The sequence below is a fragment of the Oncorhynchus mykiss genome, chromosome 16 (assembly GCF_013265735.2).
Source record: "Oncorhynchus mykiss isolate Arlee chromosome 16, USDA_OmykA_1.1, whole genome shotgun sequence".
Taxonomy (NCBI): domain Eukaryota; kingdom Metazoa; phylum Chordata; class Actinopteri; order Salmoniformes; family Salmonidae; genus Oncorhynchus; species Oncorhynchus mykiss.
The window spans coordinates 66,542,804-66,553,697 of NC_048580.1; the positions used below are offsets into that span (position 1 = coordinate 66,542,804).

General features: G+C 42.6%; 1 protein-coding gene across 1 annotated transcript in view; it reads left to right on the forward strand.

The window, feature by feature from the left end:
• grm6a (glutamate receptor, metabotropic 6a) overlaps positions 1-10,894 on the forward strand; it is a 41,029-nt gene that overhangs the window by 18,068 nt on the left and 12,067 nt on the right. Inside the window, exons 3-7 of the mRNA XM_036947584.1 lie at positions 4,418-4,634; positions 4,934-5,069; positions 6,630-6,784; positions 7,904-8,044; positions 8,168-8,368. Coding sequence (XP_036803479.1) covers positions 4,418-4,634; positions 4,934-5,069; positions 6,630-6,784; positions 7,904-8,044; positions 8,168-8,368 — 850 coding nt within the window. The remainder of the gene's footprint in view (positions 1-4,417; positions 4,635-4,933; positions 5,070-6,629; positions 6,785-7,903; positions 8,045-8,167; positions 8,369-10,894) is intronic.

The window sequence follows — 10,894 nt, forward strand, 5'->3', positions numbered from 1 at the left end:
TATTTCCCTCATGATAATACTTTAGGTTGGGAGCATCACCTGAACTCCACATTACCTTTGTTGGAAGCACACATGTTTGTTTTGTTCATTTAACTGTCTCACTGACAGACAGACAGACAGACAGACAGACAGGGGGACAGACAGGGGGACAGACAGGGGGACAGACAGGAGGACAGACAGGGGGACAGACAGGGGGACAGACAGGAGGACAGACAGGGGGACAGACAGGGGTACAGACAGGGGGACTGACGGGACAGACAGACAGACAGACGGGGACAGACAGACGGGGACAGACAGACAGACAGACAGACAGACAGACAGACAGACAGACAGACAGACAGATAGATAGATAGATAGATAGATAGATAGATAGATAGATAGATAGATAGATAGATAGATAGATAGATAGATAGATAGATAGATAGATAGATAGATAGATACTATACACAGACAGACAGACAGACAGACAGACAGACAGACAGACAGACAGACTGACTGACTGACTGACTGACTGACTGACTGACTGACTGACTGACATTGTACAGATATACAGGGACCAGGACGACTGATCCGTGTAAAGGAAAGAATGAATGAGGCCATGTATCGTGAGATTTTGAGTGAAAACCTCCTTCCATCAGCAAGGGTATTGAAGATGAAACGTGGCTGGGTCTTTCAGCATGACAATGATCCCAAACACACCGCCCGGGCAACGAAGGAGTGGCTTCGTAAGAAGCATTTCAAGGTCCTGGAGTGGCCTAGCCAGTCTCCAGATCTCAACCCCATAGAAAATCTTTGGAGTGAGTTGAAAGTCTGTGTTGCCCAGCAACAGCCCCAAAACATCACTGCTCTAGAGGAGATCTGCATGGAGGAATGGGCCGAAATACCAGCAATAGTGTGTGGAAACCTTGTGAAGACTTACTGTAAACGTTTGACCTCAGTCATTGCCAACAAAGGGTATATAACAAAGTATTGAGATAAACTTTTGTTATTGACCAAATACTTATTTTCCACCATAATTTGCAAAATAAATTCATAAAAAATCCTACAATGTGATTTTCTGGATTTTTTTTATAATTTTGTATGTCATAGTTGAAGTGTACCTATGATGAAAATTACAGGCCTCTCTCATATTTTTAAGTGGGAGAAGTTGCACAATTGGTGGCTGACTAAATACTTTTTTGCCACACTGTATATACTGAGACAAAATATAAATGCAATATTCAACAATTTCTAATATTTTACTGAGTTACAGTTCATATAAGGAAATCAGTCAATTGAAAAAAATGTATTAGGCCCTAATCTATGGATTCCACATGACTGAGAATACAGATATGCATCTGTTGGTCACAGAAACCTTTAAAAAATGTAGGGGCTTGTATCAGAAAACCAGTTAATATCCGGTGTCAACACCATTTGCCTCATACTGAGTGACACATCTCATTTGAGTTGATCAGGCTGTTGATTGTGGCTTGTGGAATGTTGTCTCACTCCTCTTCAATGACCATGTGGAGTTGCTGGATATTGACGGGAACTGGAAGACACTGTCGTACACGTCGATCCAGAGTATCCCAAACCTGCTCATAGAGAAATACTCACTAACAGGGATGTACATTTGAGAGAAAAAAGCTTTTTGTGTGTATGGACAATTTCAGAGATCATTTTTTTCAGAGATCATTTTCAGCTTATGAAACATGGGACCAACACTTTACATGCTGTGTTTATATTTTTGTTCTGTGTAGATACAGATAGTCTGCTTTCACAGTCACGAAGCAACAACAGTATGATAGAGATAGAAACCATTATGGTGATTAAAATATTGGATTTGGATTGGGGTCCCCTCAGCTAAAGGAGAATTAAATTCTCTGTCTGGTTAGTCCGCCAGTATTTCATCCATGGGCTGGGCTGATCCCATGTGAAATCATTAAGGAATTAATTAATTCATATGATTGGTTCTTACCAACATAACCTTTAATTGTTAAACAAAATACACTTGCATTTCTCCTAGTGCTAATATATATTTACTTTGATTCGGATAGGGCATGGCACACACACATACACACACACACACACATATTGTGTGTAAATGTGTAGAATGAGTTGAGACTTTGAATGCAGGTTAAGCGGCACATGGTCAGACTTTGAATGCAGGTTAAGCGGCACATGGTCAGACTTTGAATGCTAAGCGGCACATGGTCAGACTTTGAATGCTAAGCGGCACATGGTCAGTATTAAATGTACTGTGTGGTGTAAAGCTGAGAAACAACACCACTGCCTCTTGCTCTCTGTCTCTCTCCCTCTGTGCTTAACTTAATTATACTAAAAAACCCTCTAATCCAAACCAGATAATCTGTCCAATGTTTTCTCTCCTTTTCTATTTACATCCCTCTGTATCTGTCTAAACCTGACTATGAAAAATCTATATTTTTAAATGCCTAGACAACACTGGAATGAGTAGCCATGACATTAAGACCCTTATACAAGCAGAGAGCCTTGGGAAATAAGCACAGAGTCAGTTTATGCATTGACAGCCACTGCTCTATCAGGTTGATATCCTAATATAAAGCATTGGCTTGGGACTGTGGTATGTTTGGAGTAAAACTGGGAAATGCCTTCCAGATATACTGTATATACTGCATACATGTACAGTGCCTTGCGAAAGTATTCGGCCCCCTTGAACTTTGCGACCTTTTGCCACATTTCAGGCTTCAAACATAAAGATATAAAACTGTATTTTTTTGTGAAGAATCAACAACAAGTGGGACACAATCATGAAGTGGAACGACATTTATTGGATATTTCAAACTTTTTTAACAAATCAAAAACTGAAAAATTGGGCGTGCAAAATTATTCAGCCCCCTTAAGTTAATACTTTGTAGCGCCACCTTTTGCTGCGATTACAGCTGTAAGTCGCTTGGGGTATGTCTCTATCAGTTTTGCACATCGAGAGACTGACATTTTTTCCCATTCCTCCTTGCAAAACAGCTCGAGCTCAGTGAGGTTGGATGGAGAGCATTTGTGAACAGCAGTTTTCAGTTCTTTCCACAGATTCTCGATTGGATTCAGGTCTGGACTTTGACTTGGCCATTCTAACACCTGGATATGTTTATTTTTGAACCATTCCATTGTAGATTTTGCTTTATGTTTTGGATCATTGTCTTGTTGGAAGACAAATCTCCGTCCCAGTCTCAGGTCTTTTGCAGACTCCATCAGGTTTTCTTCCAGAATGGTCCTGTATTTGGCTCCATCCATCTTCCCATCACTTTTAACCATCTTCCCTGTCCCTGCTGAAGAAAAGCAGGCCCAAACCATGATGCTGCCACCACCATGTTTGACAGTGGGGATGGTGTGTTCAGGGTGATGAGCTGTGTTGCTTTTACGCCAAACATAACGTTTTGCATTGTTGCCAAAAAGTTCAATTTTGGTTTCATCTGACCAGAGCACCTTCTTCCACGTTTGGTGTGTCTCCCAGGTGGCTTGTGGCAAACTTTAAAATACACTTTTTATGGATATCTTTAAGAAATGGCTTTCTTCTTGCCACTCTTCCATAAAGGCCAGATTTGTGCAATATACGACTGATTGTTGTCCTATGGACAGAGTCTCCCACCCCAGCTGTAGATCTCTGCAGTTCATCCAGAGTGATCATGGGCCTCTTGGCTGCATCTCTGATCAGTCTTCTCCTTGTATGAGCTGAAAGTTTAGAGGGACGGCCAGGACTTGGTAGATTTGCAGTGGTCTGATACTCTTTCCATTTCAATATTATCGCTTGCACAGTGCTCCTTGGGATGTTTAAAGCTTGGGAAATCTTTTTGTATCCAAATCCAGCTTTAAACTTCTTCACAACAGTATCTCGGACCTGCCTGGTGTGTTCCTTGTTCTTCATGATGCTCTCTGCGCTTTTAACGGACCTCTGAGACTATCACAGTGCAGGTGCATTTATACGGAGACTTGATTACACACAGGTGGATTGTATTTATCATCATTAGTCATTTAGGTCAACATTGGATCATTCAGAGATCCTCACTGAACTTCTGGAGAGAGTTTGCTGCACTGAAAGTAAAGGGGCTGAATAATTTTGCACGCCCAATTTTTCAGTTTTTGATTTGTTAAAAAAGTTTGAAATATCCAATAAATGTCGTTCCACTTCATGATTGTGTCCCACTTGTTGTTGATTCTTCACAAAAAAATACATTTTTATATCTTTATGTTTGAAGCTTGAAATGTGGCAAAAGGTCACAAAGTTCAAGGGGGCCGAATACTTTCGCAAGGCACTGTATATATAATTAGACATTTATGAACCTCAGGGCACATAAAAAGAGTTGACGCAGATAAAATGTGCTTTTATTGTTAGTGTAGATGAACAGCTGTACAGATGAATTATAAAGAGAAAGTTTACTGGTTTACCATGTTCTCTGTTCAGATTCCCCAGATCAGCTATGCCTCCACAGCCCCAGAGTTGAGTGACAATAACCGCTACGACTTCTTCTCGCGTGTGGTCCCTCCTGACTCGTACCAGGCCCAGGCTATGGTGGACATAGTCAAGGCAATGGGCTGGAACTATGTGTCTACACTGGCATCAGAGGGAAGCTACGGGGAGAGTGGAGTTGATTCCTTCCAGCAGATCTCGAGAGAGGCAGGTACAGTCAACAAGCTCCTCTCCTCTCTTCCTGGTACAATATATATAATCTGTTACGTTAATCAGCTGTCCATCATAATACATGTATTGGCTGCTGTAGCCGAAAACAGCCATTCTGAAGTCTATCGTCTCCTCTCTGTGGTCAACACCTTCTTCCTGTGGCCATCATCAATTAATAATGAGATCTCCGAGAGCACAAATATGGATTATTGCTGGTAGCCGTCATGTTTTATTCTCATTCATATTTCATTTTTATTTGTTCAGTATCAACATCAATGTCCATGTCTTCTTTCTCTGAAGGAGGTCTGTGCATCGCACAGTCTCTTAAGATCCCACGGGAGCCCAAGCCGGGAGAGTTTGACAAGATCATTAAAAGGCTGATGGAAACTTCCAATGCCCGGGGGGTCATCATCTTTGCAAATGAGGATGACATCAAGTAAGTGATAGAGAAGTTACGCCGTAGAGAACTGCATGTTAGATTCTCCTCTCTTCGGTGATGGTTCACTGTAATTAGAATGCAGTCTCCATATGAATGAGGCTCAGAAGTATGAATGGAATACTGTCTAGAGTGTTCTATTAGGTATTTAAGGAGGGGGATTTAAAAAAAAGGAAAACCCAACTGGCCCCCTAGTGAATTCATCTATGTGGTACCTGAGGATTAAATGTCTGTGGAGCTCAAATGGAATTTGCATTGATTGATGCAATCAATTGTGCTTCTACACCTGCATTGCTTGCTGTTTGGTGTTTTTAGGCTGGGTTTCTGTACAGCACTTTGAGATATCAGCTGATGTAAGAAGGGCTATATAAATACATTTGATTTGATTGAGTGAGAGACATGTCTGTTTCATGCCTGAACTGATCCAAACTATGGGCTCAGTTGATTCAAGCTTGGGTGGAAAAGGAGATGAACTTACTATGAAAATATGTGAAGTACCCTTGTGTGTTCTAATTGAACCATACATCTTAAAGGATGAAAAACGACCACTGTCCTGTCCCATGACACATAAAATAGAAACATAGATTGTATTATCTGATTTAAATATAAGGTAAATGTAGGTTGAACCGGAAAAAGGATATTCAAAAATTATGGAATAGATGTCATACAGGATCAGTCATCCCTTTCTTTAAATTACCATGGTTTTACAAGGACACAATTGCATGAGTTAATGTACTCAATGACTCATGTCTTTTTGCTGCTGCTCTGCTCTTGCCACGTACAGTGTAACAGAATCAGACTCTCTTGGAAAGCACTCATGTTAGTCTCTTTCCCAACCATGTTTCTGTAGGATTTCCATGTGGAACGTTTTTAACACAAAACCTGCCTATTTCATTCAGATTGCACGATACTGTAGGTCACATGTTTTATCTCATTTCATTACGCCACTTGCCCTGTATGTGTGTGTGTGTGTGTGTGTGTGTGTGTGTGTGTGTGTGTGTGTGTGTGTGTGTGTGTGTGTGTGTGTGTGTGTGTGTGTGTGTGTGTGTGTGTGTGTGTGTGTGTGTGTGTGTGTGTGTGTGTGTGTGTGTGTGTGTGTGTGCGTGTGTGCTGCAGGAAGGACAAACAAGACATGTACTACAGTATATGTTGTAGTCTTACATCTCTGTAAGGTGTGTTGGCAGCCAATCCATCTGATTGATTCCATTTACTTGCCTGGAAGCAGTCATGTCTCCCTGTCAGTTGTTAAACGTATCAGCACACCATATGGAATATGGAGTTGTCAGGTGGCATTATGTAAATTGCCTAAAGATTTGTGTGAATATATTTCATTTCCTTCTGTACGATAAGATTAAGCCTCCCCTACTGTTGATTCTATTCTCACCTCAGAGACTTGGTTGCTTATTATTCTAACACACAAAGCACCTTTGGCGTACGTCTTGTATGAAATTTGAATGTGAAAAACAGGAAAGTCTGTCTCTGATTGCTATAGTCTAGGTTACTGTGCCCTAGACTAGAGTTTAACCCACTCCATTTCCTCCTTTGTGTGTGTGTGTGTAGACGGGTTCTGGAGGCAGCGAAGAGGGCCAACCTCACGGGTCACTTCCTGTTTGTAGGTTCTGACAGCTGGGGTGCCAAGAGCTCCCCTATTCTAGACCAGGAGGACGTGGCTGAGGGAGCTGTCACCATTCTACCCAAGAGAGCCTCTATTGAAGGTATCCCCAACAACCCTACATTCCAATTCAACCACCTAACATCCCAATCCAACAACCATACATCCAAATTCAACAATCCTACATCCCAAGCCAACAAACCTACATCCCAAGCCAACAAACCTACATTACAATCTAACAACCCTACATCCCATCCAACAACCCTACATCCCAAACCAACAACCCTACATCCCATCCAACAACCCTACATCCCAATCCAACAACCCTACATCCAAATTCAACAATCCTACATCCCAAGCCAACAACCCTACATCCCATCCAACAACCCTACATCCCAAACCAACAACCCTAAATCCCATCCAACAATCCTACATCCCAATCCAACAACCCTACATCCAAATTCAACAACCCTACATCCCAAGCCAACAACCCTACATCCCATCTAACAACCCTACATCCCAATCCAACAACCCTACATCCAAATCCAACAACCCTACATCCAAATTCAACAATCCTACATCCCAAGCCAATAAACCTACATCCCAAACCTACAAACCTACATTACAATCCAAACACCCTACATCCCAAGCCAACAACCCTACATCCCATCCAACAACCCTACATCCCAAGCCAACAAACCCTACATCCCAATCCAAAAACCCTACATCCCAAACCAACAACCCTACATCCCAATCCAACAACCATACATCACAATCCAACAACCATACATCACACTTCAACAACCCTACATTACAATCCAACAAACCTACATCCCAAACCAGCAAACCTACATCCCAATCCAACAAACCTACATCCCAATCCAACAACCATACATCACACTTCAATAAACCCTACATTACAATCCAACAAACCTACATCCCAAACCAGCAAACCTACATCCCAATCCAACAACCATACATCACACTTCAATAAACCCTACATTACAATCCAACAAACCTACATCCCAAACCAGCAAACCTACATCCCAATCCAACAACCATACATCACACTTCAACAACCCTACATTACAATCCAACAACCCTACATCCCAAACCAACAATGCCTATGTATCATTGCCATGGTGGTTGATCAAAGGGATAAGATGCCACTGTTTGCCACTTCACTAATCCTCTGACTGGATGTTTTGTTTCCATGGCTCAGGCTTCGACCAGTACTTCACCTCCAGATCGTTAGAGAACAACCGTAGAAACATTTGGTTCGCTGAGTTCTGGGAGGACGATTTCAGGTGTAAACTGACAAGGCCAGGCATCAAAATAGACAGCGAAAAGAAAAAGTGTACAGGTCAGAACCTAGCATTGATTAAACATCAACGTTGGTTACTCTATTTTGTAGTGATAGGACACTGGCAATAGTGTATCTTTCTCTCACTCTCTACACCTCCCCCTCTCTCTCTCCATGTGACAGGAGAGGAGAGGATAAATCGTGACACTGCCTATGAGCAGGAGGGGAAGGTGCAGTTTGTAATCGATGCGGTCTACGCCATGGCCCATGCCTTGCACAGCATGCACCTGGACCTGTGCCCCGGCGCCATGGGCGTCTGTGACAAGATGGATCCTGTGGAGGGCCGGTTGCTGCTCAACTATATTCGTTCTGTGAACTTTAACGGTGGGTTATTATTGTGCCTTACTGACACAGCAGATGTGTATTTTGAATTTGTGAGGGATTTAGCTCAGCTAACTACTGCATCTACTCAGGAAGAGCTGGCTGGCTGGCTGACTGGTAGAGTTGTCTGATGGTGATACACTGTGGCCATCCTTCTCCTCCATGCTAACGTGCTGTGCTGTGGTTCTGAGAATACATCTCTTTAAGCTACTGTCAGTCCCCAATCCCACCACCATTGTCCAGGCACAAAATCTCCTTCTCCTCCCCGCTGTCCCTCCCTGGGCTTCTCATCTCATAACAGACCATTTTTGTTCTGTGTTGCTTTTGTGGGACGGAAGCTTTCTATGAGAAACATTCCCATTTAGACTGCCCCTCTGTGCCAGTGTCATCTGAAAACACTCTGTGAAGGGAATGCCTGAAGGGACCTACCGAAACAAGCAATATGCATTACTGCAGAGAACCTGCTAAGTCCTTATTTCCATGCAGGCATTTCAAATGAGGCTTCCTTTATCTTTAAGGTGGAGGAGAACCGCATCTGTATTTATCTGAAAATGGTTTGCAAATGGTCAGATGTCGCTGTACAGTTCAGCTAACTAACGGTCAGATGGAGCTGTACAGTTCAGCTAACTAACGGTCAGATGGCGCTGTACAGTTCAGCTAACTAACGGTCAGAGGGCGCTGTACAGTTCAGCTATCTGACTGTCAGATGGCGCTGTACAGTTCAGCTAACTAAAGGTCAGAGGGCGCTGTACAGTTCAGCTAACTAACGGTCAGAGGGCGCTGTACAGTTCAGCTAACTAAAGGTCAGATGGCGCTGTACAGTTCAGAATAACTAATGGTCAGATGGCACTGTACAGTTCAGATAACTAACGGTCAGAGGGCGCTGTGCAGTTCAGCTAACTAACGGTCAGAGGGCGCTGTACAGTTCAGCTATCTAACGGTCAGATGGAGCTGTACAGTTCAGCTAACTAACGGTCAGAGGGCGCTGTACAGTTCACCTACCTAACGGTCAGAGGGCGCTGTACAGTTCAGCTAACTAACGGTCAGATGGCGCTGTACAGTTCAGCATAACTAACGGTCAGAGGGTGCTATACAGTTCAGCTATCTAACGGTCAGATGGAGCTGTACAGTTCAGCTAACTAACGGTCAGAGGGCGGTTTACAGTTCAGCTAACTAACGGTCAGATGGCGCTGTACAGTTCAGCTAACTAACGGTCAGATGGCGCTGTACAGTTCAGCATAACTAACGGTCAGATGGCGCTGTACAGTTCAGCATAACTAACGGTCAGAGGGCGCTGTACAGTTCAGCTAACTAACGGTCAGAGGGTGCTATACAGTTCAGCATAACTAACGGTCAGAGGGTGCTATACAGTTCAGCATAACTAACGGTCTATCTAATGCAAATGAAACAGCTGCTCATCCATTGAAGATAAAAGACCTTGGCTAATGCAACAATTGTATTTGCCAATCATGTTTTTTAATTTTCTGTCCTTTGATTTACCAAAATCAGTGATTGTCCTTTATGCAATTCAAAATCCATCTGTTTTTATTTTGTTTTGTACAGTTCAGCTAACTAACGGTCAGATGGCGCTGTACAGTTCAGCATAACTAACGGTCAGATGGCGCTGTACAGTTCAGCATAACTAACGGTCAGAGGGCGCTGTACAGTTCAGCTAACTAACGGTCAGAGGGTGCTATACAGTTCAGCATAACTAACGGTCAGAGGGTGCTATACAGTTCAGCTATCTAATGCAAATGAAACAGCTGCTCATCCATTGAAGATAAAAGACCTTGGCTAATGCAACAATTGTATTTGCCAATCACGTTTTTTAATTTTCTGTCCTTTGATTTACCAAAATCAGTGATTGTCCTTTATGCAATTCAAAATCCATCTGTTTTTATTTTGTCCTTGTTTAGAAAATGAAAGGAAATGTGTCTCTGTGTGGTATTTGAGGGAAGGAAAGTGTCTGAATGAATAATACATATGTAACAGCTGGTTGGGTTGAAGTACAGGACTGTAAAAAGCTCAGAGGAATATGCACAAAGTGGTTAGGAGTATTTAGGATTTCTGTTGCATAAAGCCTGTCTTCTACCTTGGTTTAGGAGTTCTGTTGCATAAAGCCTGTCTTCTACCTTGGTTTAGGAGTTCTGTTGCATAAAGCCTGTCTTCTACCTTGGTTTAGGAGTTCTGTTGCATAAAGCCTGTCTTCTACCTTGGTTTAGGAGTTCTGCTGCATAAAGCCTGTCTTCTACCTTGGTTTAGGAGTTCTGTTGCATAAAGCCTGTCTTCTACCTTGGTTTAGGAGTTCTGTTGCATAAAGCCTGTCTTATACCTTGGTTTAGGAGTTCTGTTGCATAAAGCCTGTCTTCTACCTTGGTTTAGGAGTTCTGTTGCATAAAGCCTGTCTTCTACCTTGGTTTAGGAGTTCTGTTGCATAAAGCCTGTCTTCTACCTTGGTTTAGGAGTTCTGTTGCATAAAGCCTGTCTTCTACCTTGGTTTAGGAGTTCTGCTGCATAAAGCCTGTCTTC